Genomic DNA, 19,755 nt, shown 5'->3' on the forward strand with positions numbered 1-19,755 from the left:
AAAAATTAAGAAGGTAAATTAATGTCTCCAAATTAAAATTAACTTGTGCATTTTCAAGTTTTAGAAAAGTTAATTTTTTTATAAAAGTAATTTTAACTTAGTAAAAAGCTCAATCATCTTATATTTTTATTTTTTTTTCCTCCTATAAATATTTATATATTTTTTTATCCAAACAAGACTTTAAACCATTAAATATATGATGAAATTATATGAATATTTATGTTATGTCTTAAAACTAGCTAGCATAACATCAGTCGTCCTTGTTCAAGAACCATTTTTAACTCTTGCTCATACTAAAAGATAAAAACTTAGCTTCATCATTAAGAAAAGCTTCCCTTCCAAATTCACCCTTTCCAAAAGGGTTAAATATATCTTATGATCATATTTTAATTTTGATATATGTATAAAAGTTTTTCTTTGGTTTTTCATATCTTTCTAAAATTTAAAATTGATATTTTTCGTTCTTATTATTATAGGACATAGGATGTCGGTTAATTACTCATGTGTTCGATAGAAAGTCATGTAACCATTCTAATGCATTTGTGGTGGCATGTTAACATGTAGTTCCTAAAATTCTTTTTGAGGCCCAAGATATCATTTTATCAAACGAAAAATAAATGCTAGAATTAAAAAAAAATATTTTAATTTTTGAAAGAAAAGAAATCAAACAACTTCACTTATAATTTATATGTTCCACGGTTCATGAGAAGAATAAGAAAGAAAGAAGGTCATGCAACGTGAATTTTAAGTCCAGTTCATTTGACATCTACAGTTAGGCTGCTAATTACCAATCCAAAGGTGAAATCTCTTAAAAAAAAAGGGGGGGGCCAAATTTGAAGTGACAACAATACAACATTGTCATCCCTTGAGACATGCATATGTAGTTGGACGACGAAGTTGGATTCTTAAAGATTCATTGTACACTGGAATTGAAAAAAAAAAAATTACAGTCAAATTAATATAGCGATTCTCAAAGAACTACCGCCGTCTTTTTTGTGTGAGAGAAAAGATAGCAATTTATTTATTTATTTGTAGAAATCGACCACAAATATATTGACAAACAGAGAATACAAATGTGAAATATCACTCCTCCATCCTCATTATAGCATGTTGAGCCCCACTAAATTATTCCCTAGAGCCAAAGTAAAATCGAATATTGTTGTCTATAATTCAAGATGTATGTACAAACCAAAATTGTATTGTTCACTGTGTGAATAAGTCATTCCAACAAAAAGACAAGCCTACCAGTATATTGGCCATTGTTTATCAAGTCTATCAATAAACCATTCATCCTTGTGTGGAGCAAGGAGAGAGCAGCGAACACTATGGCCACCATCAACAAGCCTAAGGATGTCTAAGTCTAGCTTGACTTGCTTTATATAATCATTGCCAAGTCTAGTATGTAATTAATTAGTTTGTTATGGGCTTTTTTTAGGTCTAATTTGACCTTTATATATACTCCATATAATTAAGTTTAATTTGACTTGTTGGTTTATTTAAAGACCTCTATTACTTTAAATATCTTGATAAACTTATCCTTAAATAAACCAAATAAACTTGCAGATTAACGTGTTCATTAAAAAGATCAATAGATTTAAAAACTAACTGCATACCACTGAACTTGTCAATAAACTTATTATGAACCTAGCTATAACATTAAAAACAGTATTTTTTTTAAGAGAACATTAAAAACAGTTAAAAATATAAAAACATATTATATTTTATGGCCGCTAAAATTAGTTCAAACTAGTCAATGTTATTAAATAATTTATTTATTTTTGAAGCAAAAAAAATGTTATAAATTAGTAGTATTTCAAAAATAAAGAATGATAAATAAAAATACATGAATAATATATATTACTCCGTGGGTAAGATATATAGTCCCGGACTCCGACACTGGCTCTTACGATATGCTCTTATGAGGACAATATGGGGCTCCATGACTCCATCAATGTTTGCGCCATATATCATGATGAATTTTCTTCTTTGTATTTCTTGGATCTATCGAAAATTCAACGAACTCTCAGGACCAGTTCTTTTAAAGCATTTTGGTTGAATTATAGAGCTATGGCACTAGGGTCTCATCCATGGTAGTACAAAACACAGTATTAACACTAAGAAGGAGGAAATGTGACCACTCAACAAAAAACTAGAAAATGTGGACGGGCTTCATTCCTTTCCTAGAAGAGGTCGACAGAGTATAAGTTTTGGCAGTTTATGTGCCTTTCAACGACCAAGTCGAATGTCAATTTTGTAAAGTGGCATGTTATCATGTTTGTATGCTCGGTCGACCCTGAACGTAGTCTAAACCTGCGATGACCTGAACCCATGGCTAATAAAGGCGATGAAAAAATAATTATAATTGTATAATAATTTTTTGGCCAAATAACTTATTTAATCTTTTATCTTATTTGTTTGATTCAGTTTAATCATTTATTTTTTAAAAAATTAATTTTAATCATTTAACTTTTAAAATTAATTCAAAATAATTATTTATTTTCTTGATGTTATTAATAAAATAAAGATATTGAAAATTAAAAACCGTCACAAAATATAAGTTTTTTCATTTCATCTTTCCCGTTCTCTTCTTCTCTCTTCTCCTTCCTCCTCTCTCTTCAAACCTCAAGCTGTATAATCTCTTCCTCGTCGACGGCATCGGTGACCTCCAACATTTCGAGAACTTGTGGATCCTCTTCTCCACATGCCACAAGTTCCTCTAATCCCACAAAGCAATTCCCATCCACACAAGTTCCTCTGTTTCACAATGGACGGAGGAACCAACTACATGGCAATGCATCAAAACTAGTGGTGCACGACCACCGTGCCTCCACCCCAACCTCGATCCAAAAACCAATGCTCAAATTTGTCGAAAATGCAACACCAAGTTTCGGAAAAACAAATTCTAGACAAAATTCAAATGTGCATGATGCCCCATATATGCGAATGTTGATTTGAAAAACAAAACAAAAATAAAACCCCTAAATCTCATAATAGAAGACCTTGAGATCTGTCAACATTGTGGATCTGAAACGCAACATTAATCTGAAACGGAGCACCAGGTTTCAACTCTCAAAATCTCATAGAAGACATGTTGTGGAGGAAAGCCTTATTGCACCGATCGCCTTGGAAGAAGCTTAGAGAGGAAGAAAAATTGAGCCTCCATCACGACATCATCCACTTTATGATTTTCAATTTGAAAAATTTTGTTCATTTATGGCAACTAAAAGCCGTTAGTATTTGCAAACTACTTAACAATGTTAACTTTAAATTGATAGAGCATTATGAATCATTTTAAAAAAATAAATAATTAAATAGACATTTTAAAAGATAAAGGTTCAAAGTGAACCAAAAAAATTAAAATAAAAGATCAAAAAGATTATTTTGCCTAATTTTTTCTATATTGTTTTATGTTATTTTCAATAGTGGGCTGAAATTGTTTTTCCTTTTATGTCTCTTTTTATTCTTAAAGTGTTTTCAATTTAGAAAAACCTTATATCTTCGTGTAATTTTTTTTATTTTTATAAAATCATTTTATTATTACAATAAAAGTTATTATCTTTCTTATTTTCCTTTTTGTAATATTATTTTTCTATATTTTAAATTTTAAATTGGTATATTCATATAGTAGTTATATTTTTTTTATTAAGATTGTAATGCAATAAAAAAAATGTACTATTCTTTTTTTTTAATATTTTATTGGTATTGTTTATATCCATTATATTAGTGTTATTTTTATTCACTTTACATTTATTTGAATATTACAACAATAATATATATAAGATTTTTTATAATATTACAAATATTAACTAACATTATTATTATTTTAAATATCTTTATGATATGTTGATGTTTATCATAATATTTTTTTTACTATTATTAACAGATAATTGTTTAAATATATAATAATATATAATTATTTTATATGCAGTATAATTATTTTGTTAAATTCATATGTATTTTATATATACATACGTAGGGTGTAGTCATATTAATAATACAGTAGGTTACAATATAAATATATAGAATTTAATATATTATATAAATATTAACTAACAGGTTCATAAAATTTGATATATCAATTATAATATTATAATTTATTATAATATTATTAAGACGGAATTTTTTATAGTATTATTAAAAAGATAATTATTTTTACTATTTATTATATTATTAGTTTAGTAATAATAATAATAATATAAAGGGTTGCTGTTTGAAATGTAGATTGATTTAACAAAAGCTACGGTGCAACTTGCATTTGAGTTTAGATAAGGATGACCAATTGACCATTATGGGTGTTTTTAACACTTTTCTGAGTTATTTTTATACCACACAAAAATCATATAATGGAAATTTATATTTTTACAGAAACATCAAATGTCTTTCATCAACTCGAATAAAAAAAACTACATAAAAAACTCAAGTGTGAACCATAAAAATAATTTAAAATTCAAAAATCAACACCAATATATTTCAAATTTAAATTCGATGGATTGATCGTGATTAAATTACCTATATATACTATTACAGTTCTTATATCCTGCTTATTGCTTTCGTTATTCAAGAAAATAGGCAATAATGACAAACCTTGCATGACAACAGACCACTCAATTAATATAAGACAGTTCTATATAACAAGCAGTTTTCAACCAAGGAGAGAGTGTGGCACGAATTATGTTTCTGAGCATTCTACCGAGTGAGGGGTATTTGATTTAATTTAGAGGATTGAAATAGAAAATATAAAAATAAAAGATAAATTTTTAAATTAAAATAGAATATAAAAAATATGAGTTTAAAAAAAAATACAATTTTTTTAATATTATTTATCTCGTTCATTCCAAACACATCCTGATTATGATTAGTGACGACTATTTTGCAAAATCAAATCCCTTCTATAGATTTTTTTATATATAGAAATTATTGTAAATCCACTAATATTCAATTTTTACGGATAAAAAAAATTAATTTGTAATTAATGTTCCTCCAAATTAGACAATTTCTTCCGTGTCTTACCTTGACGAGTCCATATTTGGTTATAAATTAAATTGCACATAGCGATCAAATAAGTTTAGGTAGTTAAAATGACATAAAATTAATTGCCACATAACGATTAAATATATGTTTTGCCTTAGCCTCTGCATAAAAGCTATTAATGCTAGTTATGTTTTATATGAACATAATTAATATAGTCCATATTTTTCCTATAAATTAAATTAAATTGCACATAGCAATCAATTGTGTTTAGGTCGTTAAAATGACATAAAATTAATTACCAAATAGAAATTAAATATGTGTTTTGCCTTAGCCTCTGCATAAAACCTATTAATGCTAGTTATGTTTTATGAACATATTTCAATCTTATCAAATATTATCTAACATAGTTGAATTGACAGTAAAGTAAATTTCCACTAATTTAAAATAGATCATCAATGAAAATGGAATCTGAGAAAAAGGCTTATTTTTTAAGTTAAACCTAGTAATGCGTGCAGGTAAGAGAGGAAATGCAAAAAGTGCAATTTGGCATTATACGTACTTCTCTAATTTTAAGCTAAAAACTATACTGTAAATAACCCAACCTATATCATTTTAATTTGTTAAGCTAGAAACAATACCATTTTGACAATAGTAGCAATCCTAATGGTAAAAGTTAACTAGACATAAAGAAATCCATATCCACAGCATCAGCCCACTTCACCTTGGAGGTTGAGTTTTGACACGTGAGTGAGTTCAAGAGGGCCTAGAGCCCAAAGTTAAAGGATATACATACTTTGCAGGGCGCTGCTATTGTCATTATAAACTTTGCTAATAGCACTATAAGTCATAGCAAAATGATCATCCTACCCTTCTGAACACACTCAATGCTTCTCTCTTCCTCTTTCATTCCTCCATCACAACATTCCCATTATTTTCCTCTCTCTCACTATTTTCTTTTCCCCTCTGTTTCGTTGGACATATGTGAGACTTGGTAAGTTTATTTTTACCCATGATTCCGTTGACAAAAAAAAAATACATTGTGTATGAGGGAGTCCAAAAAAAAAATACAACAAAAGTGTGATTTTGTTGTGTATTTTGTTAATGAAATGTTTTTGTTGTGTATTTTTTTTCACTCTTACACATTGTTTCATTAAAATTTTCGAAAAAAGTATAATTAATTTAGACATACATTATCATTTTTAATTGTAATAAAAATAATTATGATACAAATTAATATTATAAATTGATTTGATTATTATCAATAAAGATAATTCATATAATTAATTCAGTTACATTCATAAATGGTAATTTTTATCCAATGAATTCAATTTTAATTAAAAACAAAAAGATAATGATTACTATTAAAGATGATAAATTATATCATAATTAATGTGATTACTTTAAAAAAGGCATATTGTATTTATAATTAATTTTAAAAAATCATAAAATATACAATAGAATCACGTGTTCATTATGTAATTTTTTTATACCACTTTTACACTAGGAAAATATGATTTTGTTGTGTATTTTGCCAACAAAATCATATATCCGTGAAAAGGGTATTTTTGGAAGAAGCAGAAATATTTAAAATCCATGTGGGTAGTGCCAATAGTAACTGCCTACTTAGCATGGAATTGAACCTGATGTATAGTTGTGTCATTTGAATTGGGTTCCCCTTTACTCTTATACTTTTACTATTTACACCTCCCATATTTGCATGGAATTGGAACCTGATGTATAGTTTGAAGGGTTGCATGTATTTCTGGAAGAGAGTTACGTGAGAGGGAGAAAGAGATGAGTGGAGTGGATTTAAGGGAAGAAAATGAAAAGGGGTGTATTAGGTAAACAGAGGATGTAATTAAATAGCATAAACCTTTTTTTTATCTATAGCTTTCATTCTCCTATTGCAGATGTCGTAAAGTGCGTGTTGATACTTTTTCTATAAATAAATAACTCCTTAAATAAAAATCTTGTTTCAAAGTTTTTTTAAAATATTTTTCAATGTTTTTTTTTCTAAAAGAATAAATTTCTTGACTAGTCCTTATTTTTTGCTATTATTTTTAAGTTTTCCAGTTTTATTATTTTTTTTTAATTTAATTAATCATCTATACCGATCTATTAGCTTCGTCTATCCAAATATAGTTTGATAATTGATGCGTTTGTTATAGTTGTTACTTGTTTAAGTCTTAAAATACAAGAAATAATTATTTGATCTTGAACTATCACCTTTCCATGATTTTAACTACTAATATCTATGGCAGGTGTTAATATTTTTTAATTTGTGAAATATAATTAATAACATTTGATTATGTGTCACATAAAAATTGGTCTCATCATAAACTAAGTAGTGTCCTATTGCAAGTAACAACCTACTAATTTGTGTTGAATCACCGCCTTTAATTAAATAATAGACAAGTTACTTGCATGTTTGTCAAAAAAAAGAAGGAAATTTTTAATTTGTTGCTAATGAAAACGATACATTTATGGACAACAAGAAATTCCACTAGTGCTTTCCATAACTATCCTAAGGAAATCATAGATATTAGATCAGTAGTACTGAATATATAATGTTCGGTTGGCTTGAAGTATGCACATATGATATATCAAAGTCTAGGATTCATGTACGTACACGATATAACAAATATCCACATTGTCTACTGTAAAGTTTGTGCAAGTGGTGGAGCCTCAATCATACGCGACTACGCGTCATGGAAAGGGTTAAGAAATATATGATGAAATAGCCCTCTGGCTATGGGTCCCCAACCAGATATAGATTTAGAGAGAACCAATATAAAAACATTGGAAATGATCATGCACCATATAGTAGCCTTTATATATCCATACATGATTGGTTTTTAGCAGCTACCATATTCCGTGTCGCCAAGACCATAAATTACTACCTAAAAAGAAAGAAAGGGGGGATAGAAAAGTGGGGAAATTTCCCAACTTGCATCGAAACCTCTTTCGTGGAATCATCTCGATTGATCTTTGATCTCATGAAAATCAGCTATAGTGACACCGCAAAGCCACACAGTACCCGGATCACCAATCTTGTGTGCTGGAATGATTTCCCCAACGGCTGTTAATTACTTCCTGCACCTCCAAGTTGCTTCTTGCACCCTTTCTAGAATGTTTTCTTTTTTACATTCCAGAACCTAAAAAAGAGATGCATTTTGTATTGTAATTTTACATTCTGAATTGACCATTCCAAAGCCATAAAAGAGGTGTTGGAAGCAACTTGGGAGATGCAGGAAACAATAACCTTCCCCAACTTGCTTGCTACCTGGGGCAAGCAATGTCGAACAAATGGTCCATGAATTCCCCTTAAATTTTGGATAAAATTCACATGGGGAAATGGAATAGGGATATCCCTAGCTGTTCATATGGTTCACACAGTCCACTTTGCCATAGTATTAACTAACTTGTTGACTCAATTAATATATACTACTTTTTTTTTCCACGTACAATTTGGTTTGACTTTCTTTTCTTCTTGATTACTCGGTCGAGGAATCTTAACAGCCGCTTGCACACATGTTTCATGCTAAAATTGGTTGGAAGAAGACTAAAATCCAATTACTCCTACTCCAGCGCAAGAGAAATAGTAATAATTTATCAAAGTCTTAATGAAGGACATCGATCCCTTGAATTTAATGAAGTATGTCTCTTTTTTAATTTTGGATAAACTAATGAAGTTATGTCTCTTTTTCACAACCTCTATCCTTCGAATTAAATGGCCCATTGGCCATTAAATACTTTTTAATCCAAATTTTCAACTAAGTATATAATAAAGAAGTGTGTCATGTCTCAACAACTTTCTATTCCTTACTTGATAATGGGATAAATAGTCTTTGATACTTTGTATTAAATTGTGTGTATGTACTATTAATATATAGTATGACATAATTGATAGATAAAATTGTCTCTTAAATATGTGATTATGAGTTTGATTTTTAATTTGTGTATAAAAAAATATCTATTAGAAAAAATAAATTATTTAAATAATGAATCTCAGTATCTCGGAAATTAATCTTTTTCTTCCAACTAAGAAATATCCTGATTAACACCAAAAAATAATTGTGTCTATACTTATATAATTAAAAAACACTTATTTTCAATAAAGAATACATGTGATCTAAAAATAATAATAAAACATATAATTAAAATGTAAGGAATCAAAAGATAGAAATATGTGTGAAAAAAGCAATCCGCCAAACTCAATGGTAACAAAAAAAAAAGTTTGACAAATTTAAATATAAACAAATTAAATTTTAACCATTTTCACTCTACTTAATTATATTATTTCAAAATAATAAATTAATATAAATTCTAATTTCAAATACTTTTTTTTGGTGAGGTTCTCCTTTTGTAAATATATTTTTTCATCCATCAGATTCAAATTCGAGATCTTACTTAAGGAAATCAAACCTATTAATATTATGACTAATAATTTGTTAATATGTTAACTAAATTAACTTAACTTAATTTCTTATAAATTAATATGAAATTAGTTATTTTTATTTATATTTGACTCCCAAAATAATATTTCATTAGAGTGTGGAAATGTGACCAGTTAAATTTTTTTTACAAAAATTAATTATCAATAAAATTAATAAACACTTTATATGATCATGTCTCAAAAGGAGACCTAATCAAGAACAAGTATAAAGTGTAATCTATTTTCTTAGGTCAAGCATAAGGATTTATGTAGCAATCCCTCGATCGTAATTGTCCTATCTAATCTTCTCGTAATTAACCTAAGTGTATTGATTGACATACGATTGGTTCAAGTGTGTGAACCAAGAGGCCCCCAACCAAAAAGACCAAAATAATACAGAGTCTCATAATCTCAAGTAAGTAACTACAAAAGACTAAGTGTGAGCCAAATTGTCCAACATCTGAGTGAGGGGGACGAAGAAGGAATAGAAAAATAAAATAAAATAAATGTTTAGTGTGAAGAGGACAATATAAAGTCTCAATTGGGGCACCTTGGTCATGCCTAATTGCAAATCTCTAACATGTTCCATGATCCGTTCCCAGCTTTCAATTGCCAACGTGTCTCTATAAAACCCATCACTCCTTATACAATATCTCATTTTATTGAGTTTATGATAATTATTTTTAAAATTATATAAATAAAATGTTTATTGATTGAGAGTTTAATTTTTTTTAGAGTTTAGGAATTATTTTTTTAAAAAAGAACTAATTATATCAAAACAATTATTTTCTATAAAGAAAACTAAGTTGTAGCCAAGCTTGGACTAAACAAGTCATTAATTATTTTAAAAAAATAGTCAAAATAATTGTGAAGGGAACAAGGGGGCGACACATTGGTCCTCAGCCATGCCTAATGCAAACTACTAACATGCACCGTCTCCCACCTTTAAAATTGATAACACGAACATGTCTCTATAAAACCCACCTCACCTCAGAACACCCACACAAACAAGAGCCAAAAGCCAACACATCCAAAAACGTAAAACGAAAAAAATGGGACTTCTTCAACGTCCCTTGTGTTGCCACTCACAACAAGACCAACAACAACAACCACCACAATCCCATGATCACCTTCATTTCGAATCATCAACCTCATCCTCCCTCTCTTCACAAGCAAGCCTCCCTTCCATTCCCTCCCTCACCCCACAAAAACTGCACCACCCCGAAGAACAACCGCAAACCACCCACCACAAACTTGTAACTACCGTCAAGGGCCACACCTCCACGATCTTCTCCCTCGCCCTGCACGGCAAGTCTCTCTACAGCGCCTCCTCGAACGGAGAAATAAGAGCATGCAGCAGAGACCCTACATCGACCGAATTAAAATATATAAGTGGAGAACAACCTCTACCTAATACCACTATTGTTGTGAACAGCAACGCGCCAATCAAGTCCCTCATCGTATCACACGACAAGCTATTCACGGCTCACCAAGACCACAAAATCCGCGTCTGGAAAACAACCGACCAACCCGGTAATAATAATAACAACCCCAACTACTACAAATGCGTCGCCTCGCTTCCCACGCTCCACGACCGGTTCTCCAAACTCTTCTCCTCCGAGAACTACGTCGAGATTCGCCGCCACAAGAAGCGCACGTGGGTGCATCACGTGGACACCGTCTCCGCCCTCGCACTTTCCCAAGACGGGTCTCTTCTCTACTCTGCGTCGTGGGACAGAACATTCAAAATCTGGCGAACCTCGGATTTCAAGTGTCTGGAGTCTGTTAAAAACGCGCACGAGGATGCAATTAATTCCTTAATTTTGTCGAATAACGGTATTGTCTATACAGGTTCTGCGGATACGAAAATAAAGATGTGGAAGAAGTTAGAAGGAGATAAAAAGCATTCTCTAATAGGAACATTGGAGAAGCATAAATCTGCTGTTAACGCTCTTGCTCTTAACTCTGATGGGTCAGTGTTGTATTCAGGTGCGTGTGATAGGTCAATTTTAGTGTGGGAGGGTGATGAAGATAATAACAATAACATGGTGGTGGTGGGTGCTTTAAGGGGGCACACGAAAGCCATACTGTGTTTGGTGGTGGAGTCTGACTTGGTGTGTAGCGGATCTGCTGATAACAGTGTTAGGATATGGAGGAGAAGCGTTGAGAATGAGAAGAAGAGTTACTATTCGTGTTTGGCGGTGCTGGAAAGTCATCGACGACCCGTGAAGTGTTTGGCTATGGCTGTTGACTCCAACAGTGGTGGTGGTGGTGGTCCTCATGAGGATGATGATAGTAGGTCTTATCTGGTTTACAGTGCAGGTTTGGATTGTGACATTAAAGTCTGGCAAATACGCGTTCCCTTGTGATTCTTTTTGGTTACTACTATTTTTTACTTCCTTCATTGGATTTGTAAATAGGATGAGAATTTTTTGTTTTTTGTTTTTTTTTGTTATTTTGATGTGTAAGTTGACTTTTTGTTTTCGGTGTAGTGGTATTTTTACTACTTTGACTAAAAAAATATAGAAGATCTGGAGATGGATTCATACCACTAAGTTTTATTTTTTTTGTACGTCATACATACTTGGATTATTCGCTTTAGATAATTTGGTTTTGTGGGTGAGAGTCACTATAGTTTTTTCTTTATCAGTGAAAGTTAAATATGATATTAAAAAGTTTATCATACTCACTCATTCTATTCCAGGAACTGATCTAAATTCTTTAGGTTAAAATTTAGTTTGAGAAAAAATAGCTATCTCAAAATAACTTTTGAGCATATAGTCTAAAATTCTCGATTGCCTATAAGAAAATTATACAGTATCTCAACTTTTTATATCAAAATAATTTTGTAGTATACAGGAATCGAACCTTGGTCACTACCGTGGGAGATTACTATCTTACCACTACATCAGAGGCGCTTGGCCGCTAGTTCTTAGTAGTGTTATCAAATGAAAAAAAAAAAAAAGGAAGTGGAGATTTTCATCATAATTACAGTTTTGCCACCGCATTGTCATCATTTTCATTCTCCAAAGTTTAACAACGAAACACTGTAAACAACTTTTGGGCGTTTTCAAAATTGGGCTCTAATTTAAAAATGTTTTCAGTGGAAACATTCTCTACATTTTAAACACACATACTTTTAATATTATTGAAAATGAAAACAAAAAATATCAAACCTAGTGTCATCTTAGTTTTGTAAATTTTCCACAAATTTCCTTATTTCTTGAGATATGCAATTCTCCGTTCTTCTTTTGACTGGAAAAGGAGACAAAAACATCACGTTTGGGAGGTTAGCAAAACAGAATGGTTACTTGTTACTTGTCCTTTCTTGTTGTACGGGAAACTTCAAAGTGCAAGTTGCATTACCTAGAAACTTATGAGTAACTTTTTCTTTCAAAATTTTCGAGGAATGAAAATGAATACAGAAGAATTTAATACCAAACATAGCTTCAAAAGTAAGAAAACCTTAACGTGTAGAATATATTTTTAGACCGCAAATAATGGATCTAAAAAATTTTCTGCTTTCATATATACCTAACGTCAGGAAATGGACTTATCCAAGACGTTCCATACTTCCACTGCCTTACCCCCCCTTCTTTGATTTTGATTTTGTGTAGGCTGTAGCGCACTACTACAAGCTCTCAATTCTCATATCTCATTCACAATTATTTATATCTGCATGATTTTGCCCACAAGTACAATTTTTTTTTAAAGAAAAATCTCCTACTTTGTTCAATTTTCATAGTTAATATTCAAATTGCTAATTCTTCTTCGGAACTTGTTGCTTGTTTATTATTATGCATGAATCGGTTCGGTAACGTGGGACCAGGATACAATTTTATTATCTCCAAGAGGAATAAAACTAATGCAGAATATAATCAATTGGGTAATTTAATTAATTTGTTCCGGAGGATACTACCCCCCACCCCATATAACCAGGATCTGGTTGGATAAAGAGGATTCACCTCACCCCCACCATTTGGGTAACATTTTTATGCGTTAGAATTTTATTTGATGTTAGATTTAACTTATAGGTTAAGTGTAATCAAATTGTGATGTAGTAATTAAAATAAATGAAAGATTTTATATAATTATTTAATTAAAAGTTAGATTTTTTTTATTTTTGTTTTGTGATTGTTACGAAATAAATTATAATTAAAATTAAATGATAATAAAATATTAAGTAAAGATAGAAACATTAAACTTGGATGATAATGTTGATTTTTAGACTTAATTTGTTTGATATGTTGTAACTTCACAATTCTCTACTCACTTCTCTTGCTCATTTTCAATTCATTAATATATTTTATCTCAGCTCCCGCATGATCGTAGATTCTAAACTACTTGTTTGATATCTAATCCCTTGGATATATTTACACAAGCAATCAACATTAATGGTCGAGAATTAGCAAGATTTAACTAAGAGTATTCTATTTCTAAAGATAATCTCAATTAAGTACTTGATTTATGTTTGGGTTTCAACAAGCGTAAGTCAATTCATAAATTCATTTATAAGATAATCAATCAAATAAAAGTATCAAGTACAGAAAATAAATAAAGAACTTAAGATGAAATATTGAATTAAAATTAAAGCAAAATTAAACAAGGGTCATCCTTTCCTCTCCTAGGTGCAAGGAATTGCACTTATAAAAATAATACAATAAAACCAAGAGTGTCTAATAGAATAATGGAGGAGTCTAGTAGGTGAAAGTCTAAAATATAATTATAAGAAATGCTCGGGACTTTTACATGTTACAATGAATGTCTAACCTTCTATTTATAGAATTGTAATTGGGTTTAATTAAGGAGATAATTATAAGAATTTACAACCAAATAATATCTCTAATTAATTTAAGTAATTATCTTCTTTTTCAGGTGATTTATCCTTAAAAAAATATTGTTCTTGATTTTCTTAACATTTATCTTCAATTTTCACAATTTCTCTTTCAAGAACTTTCTACTGATTTTAGGCACCTGGACCTCTTGCCAGAATGATCTATTTTTTCTTAAAAAACTATCAAAAATTCATTAAAAATAACTAAAATATAAAATTCTACCTAATATAAAATATAAACTGAATTTAAAACTAAGCAATCTAAGCTTTGTAAAACTCTACCATTTTAGCAATAAAAGTTTTGGCATTCGTATGGCGGCTAGCGTACATCTCCGGCTTAGCCTGCATCTTGCAGCTTAGCGTGCGGTCACTTATGTCAGCTGGACTTTTCATGTGCTCTTAGCTAGCACATGCAGACTTAGCGCACGGTCAATGTCAAAAAACATGATTGTGCTACGTTTTAAAGGAAAAAAAAAAAGGAGAAATCAGAGAGTTCTTTTAGGGGACCAGAATAAGAAGCTAGAGCATGAGAGAAGAGGGAGAACCCATTCACTTGGGGACCCTTTTCTCCATTTTCTTCCACACCTCTTATTTTCTTTTTGTATTAGTAAGTCTCTCATGCCAATGAGAGGCTAAACCATCCATTGTTGGGAACTCAACAATCAAACACTCTTGATGTAATTATTCCAACTATCTATTTAATGTTATTTTGATATTATTCTCTCTTTTATGTGCTTAATATCATGTTTATGGCTTGATCCCCCATGCACATGTAGTATTATAGGGTTTATGCATTGGAAAATGTTTATCTCCTAAGAACTTGAAAAGAGCATCTAGGTAATCCATGTCTAGGGATAGAATGATATTATTTAGTCTTATTTATGCATCTTTATTCTTAAAGCAAATTATTTGATATAGCTCTTAAGGGATTAGGAGTGAAATTAGGTAATTTAGGCTCTTTCGCATGAGGGATCATGATTAGGGTATGCTAATGGATGAAGGTAATAATCGAAATAATGTTAAATAGTGAAAAACCCTTAATGTTGCATCAAAAGTAATTTTGGTAGGTTGAGTCTCAACATGTTCCGTAATTCTACTTCAACCGACAACTCATCCCATGAGTGTTTGTATTCTATCTCTTTAATGTGCTCTACTTAATTATCTTCATTTATGTCAAATTTTATATTCTGTATCATTATTTGACCAATATCAAATTTAGTTCACTGATTGCTTAAAATTGGACATAAACAAACTTTGAGTACAATCAAAGTTCTTGTGGACTCGGCACTCGGTCTTACCATTTTTAATTACTACTTGGACGAATTGGTGCACTTGTACATTGAGTAACAGATGTAAGTGATAGTGATTTGTGTCTCTTAACTAAGTGGTTCAGGGTTCTATTCCTAGTTATTGATCATTAGATATAAAATAAATCGTGTTTAAAGGAAAATATATACCTTATGTGCACTCACAGTCCCCTAACAAGTCACTTTTCTTTGATTGGTTGGTCAAAATAAAATAAAGGATTAAAATGAGGAATGACTCTTTTAAATTACTCTTTGTTGGCATGCACGTACAAATGAATAGAGTTGTTAAAATGGGCCAAGGTTGATTGACCAAATGAAGAAAATGAGGTAATTAAATTCTGCATCTCCCTTATTGTATCTTGCACCTCCCATTTTTTTAAAAATCCTAACCTACTACTTCTATCTTTTTCCCCTGTTTCCCTTCTTCTCCTTCTTTCTCTTATAGCCAATGCAAGTCTAGACCCTCCCATTTCCCATTCTTCTCCAATTAACTCTTCTTCTTGACTCAACTCAATTCTTCTTCCCGCTACCATTGAAGGTCCAAAGCAAATCCAAATCGATGTCGTAGAATTCCTTCTCCTCCAACTCTCCACTCCACAAGTATATTTTATTACATTTGTATTTTGAGTTCTGAATCTTTTTTTGGAATAGGCGTTCCATAAGGGTATAAATACTCTTACAAAATGACCTTTCTGGAAGGAAAAGTCTTATAAAAACACATTATCTGCAAGCAAAAATAGTATGCATTTTAGAAAGGCTATTATCAATTGCAATGTTTTGCTTTCAGAATGGTCCTTCCGTAAGCCAACATAGTGTTTATTAGAACATCCTTTTCAGAAAATACAAAATACACTTCCAGAAAGACTACTCCGGATTACAGTTGTTACTTCTAGAATGAGCTTTCCGTAAGCACAATAATGATTTCTAGAACCCCTTTTCAAAATATACAAAATACGCTTCTGGAAAGGTTGTTTCAGATTTTTTTAAAAAAATTGCTTCTAGAATCGCCTTTTCGTAAGCAAAAATGCCTCCAGAACAACCATTCCGAAAACAATTTTGCTTACAAAAAGACCATTCCAAAAGCTTTTTTAGAGTTAATTAAATTTGATTTTGATTGATTTTGTTATTTTACAATTTTAGTTTGTATGAAGGAGGAAGAATGATCAAGAGCGTGAGAATGAGGGGAGGGGGGGTGAGGAAGGAGGAGCTATCGTGAGAAGGAGCGTGTTGTCGAGGGATGGGTGTGTCATCAATGAAGGGATATCGTCGTGGGAGGGAGGGGGTGTTAAGGTTGAGAGAAGGGAGAACGGAGGTGAAAATTTCATTAAGGGTATTATTGTATTTTCACTGAATAGGGGGGGGGGGGGAGGCTGGATTCAAGTCCCGAAAATAAGCTAGCCTGAATTTCTCATGAGTCATATTTTTCTATACCTAACCTAACCTATTAATCTGTCGTGTCAAGCCAAACCAATTTATTTATTTTTGCTTAAATTTATATTAATTTAAAAGTAAAAAATGAAAAAAAAAAAAAATCAAGCCGCTTAGTAGTGTTCAAGCAAAGCTAAGCTAAATTGATGTTCTTTTTAGGCCATTATTTTTATATTTCGTGAGTTGAATCAATTTTGACAATTTTACACATAATTAAGTGATTGTTAGAAACAATTGGAAAAAAATAAAGGAAAAATTATTAAAATTAAATTAAAATAGTAAAGTGATTGATAACTTGGTTTAAGACTCGTCTAACATTTTGATGTACGGTGGAAATTAAGGGCTTTCTACAAGTTTTAATGACAAAATCCTTTCCCTTGTACGTTATACAAAGTGGTAACATTCAATTTGATTATTGACAAAAAAAGATTCTAATCATTAACAACTTCTAATAACTTCTATCAATTGTAAAAATTAATAAATTTTTTTATCTTCATTGTCTATCGCTGTTTTTATTCTTAAAAACTTCATTTTGATCATATAATCTTATGAAAAAATATTTTGACACCTTAATGGAAATAATTTTGACATCAACAACCACGTTGCAAATATATTCACAAAGTGCTCTTCGATCAAAAGTATACGAATATTAAATCAAGAAATTATTAACAATATTTTGATTTGATGAAGTAAAGATAAAATGCTTTAACTAAAATCTTTGACACCGTTCTGTAAAAAAAAACTAATTAATATCTTTGACAGAGTCTATTTTAACGCAATAAATGAAGGCTGAATAACTAAGAACATTCTTAGAGAGCAAGACTATTTTAGTCCATATGTTAATTTCATGAGAAGGAAAATCAGAGAAAGGGATTTGTGCCTTAAACAACAAATACGACTTAAAGTGATACAACAAAGTCCAATAATTAGCGTGGTTGGTTGAAATATGTAACTATGTAAGTTATCGCATCCCATACATAGCATTCATTACGCATATTCACTTAGCATTGAGCAATTTATCTATAATATCTACTAACATATATAAAATTAACACAAGCATCAAATTTCTGCAGTTCAAATTATTGAACCATGATTTCTGTGATGCCAATATGTGCATTATAGGCACATGAAGAACAATTCAGCAGGAGCGTCAGTCATTACTACTAGACCATTCTTCAATTATTTAGCAGTAACGTGAGCCTATAGAACACTCTTGAAAACTATATATCACTTACTTGAAAGTTGATAGTTATTACTTGTCACTGACTTTCTTGAGTTTCTTCAATAGCATGTTAAGACACAGGCTGCAGATAATAATGGTAAAAGGATGTTAATTATTTCGTTAAGTCTCCTTCACAAAGGTTTGGACACAGAATAGCAATTTTTTTTTCTGGTGTACAATAATGACAACAAGATTTGAACTAAGACCTTACGTAAATTACCCATACTCTTCACTACTACGTCAACTCTACTGGTTTATATAATTCGGGTAAAATAATATCCTGGTTTTAATTGCACAATTTATTGCATTTTGCTATAGCCTATAATTGGGTACATGCGTCTCTTCATTACCGTAATACCTTCCCCTAAGGATAAAAGGGATACAGAGGAACTAATTGCATGACTTTCTTTTTTTTCACTAACTATTCCCTACAGAAAAAAGTGTAAAGGAAAAGGTATATATAGAAATTTGATGTATGAATATTATTATTTTTGTGAATAATCATCTTAGCCAATTCACTGAAATTTGAGAAGGATTAGAAGGTGCAGGAGAAAACTGAAGTGCTACCTGCTAGTCATGCACTTTTCAGCTTCATTAAAGAGAAAACTTAAGTTCTGCCTAGTGACTTAAGTTCTACAATATGCCTACCTATATATGAAGAATCATTATGAAAACTCCATTCTGTTTTGATCCTCCAGCTGAATGAGGTTAAAAACCAATTCTTAAAATATAATTAGTCACATAGACATTATACTGAGGTGTAAGAACTGCTTATTAAGCATTAATGAATGCAATTTTCTGGCATTCTAAGAACGTGTTTGGTGATACCTTCTGAGATGAACTTATCCTGATTTTTTAAAGCAATAAATAGTTGTTTTTGTGGTGATTTCACCTTATGATTTAACATGGATTCTTACCGCCAATCCAAACACACTGTGTAAGTGACTATGCAAACGCGTCTAAAATTAAGCTGCAAGCTTGGAAGTGAAAAATCACACATCAAAGTTTAAATTAATGTAACAGCTGGCATTTCAAATATATTAAGGATTCCGTTAATACAGGTAATTATCAAATTAAGATAATAACAATTCAAAACCAGCATCTTAAAAAAGTAAATATGAACTGTGTGCTCCAAACGTCACACACGCAGGAGGAAAGCAGAAGTTCCACGGTATATGTATTTGAAGTAAAATTTACGCATCCTATATTCCTTTTTGAAACAACCCATTTTTTTTCAGAATGAGAGACATGCAGAAGAACAATTCAGAACAGATTCAAAAGATTTTAACACATACTCATGATCATTCGAAAGGTATGGGGGCTCAGAGTGTGACATTCATGGGGAGCTGATCAAACCAAGAAAAATAAACGCAGGCTAATATGCGCATATAAAGAGATTAGGTTAAAATAAGTTATTAGTCCTTATATAATAACCTGACTTGAATTTCGCTTCTTGTATATAGTTTTCCTTATTTAGAATTTGGTTCTTATTGTTAAAGTATTGGTCGTTATCTTTATCACAAATTTGAGTTTCCATAGACATGTTATTATGGTTTTG

The 19,755-nt window shown here is 30.9% G+C and overlaps 1 protein-coding gene across 1 annotated transcript; it reads left to right on the forward strand.

Annotated features, from left to right (window-relative positions):
• The first annotated feature begins 10,375 nt into the window (after positions 1-10,375).
• On the forward strand, positions 10,376-11,961 carry LOC114379772 (protein JINGUBANG-like). The gene has a single exon (XM_028338479.1). It carries the CDS (start codon positions 10,459-10,461, stop codon positions 11,773-11,775), a length of 1,317 nt encoding a protein of 438 aa, XP_028194280.1. The 5' UTR covers positions 10,376-10,458; the 3' UTR covers positions 11,776-11,961.
• The last annotated feature ends 7,794 nt before the right edge of the window (positions 11,962-19,755 follow it).

The sequence above is a fragment of the Glycine soja genome, chromosome 2, assembly GCF_004193775.1.
Source record: "Glycine soja cultivar W05 chromosome 2, ASM419377v2, whole genome shotgun sequence".
Classification (NCBI taxonomy): domain Eukaryota; kingdom Viridiplantae; phylum Streptophyta; class Magnoliopsida; order Fabales; family Fabaceae; genus Glycine; species Glycine soja.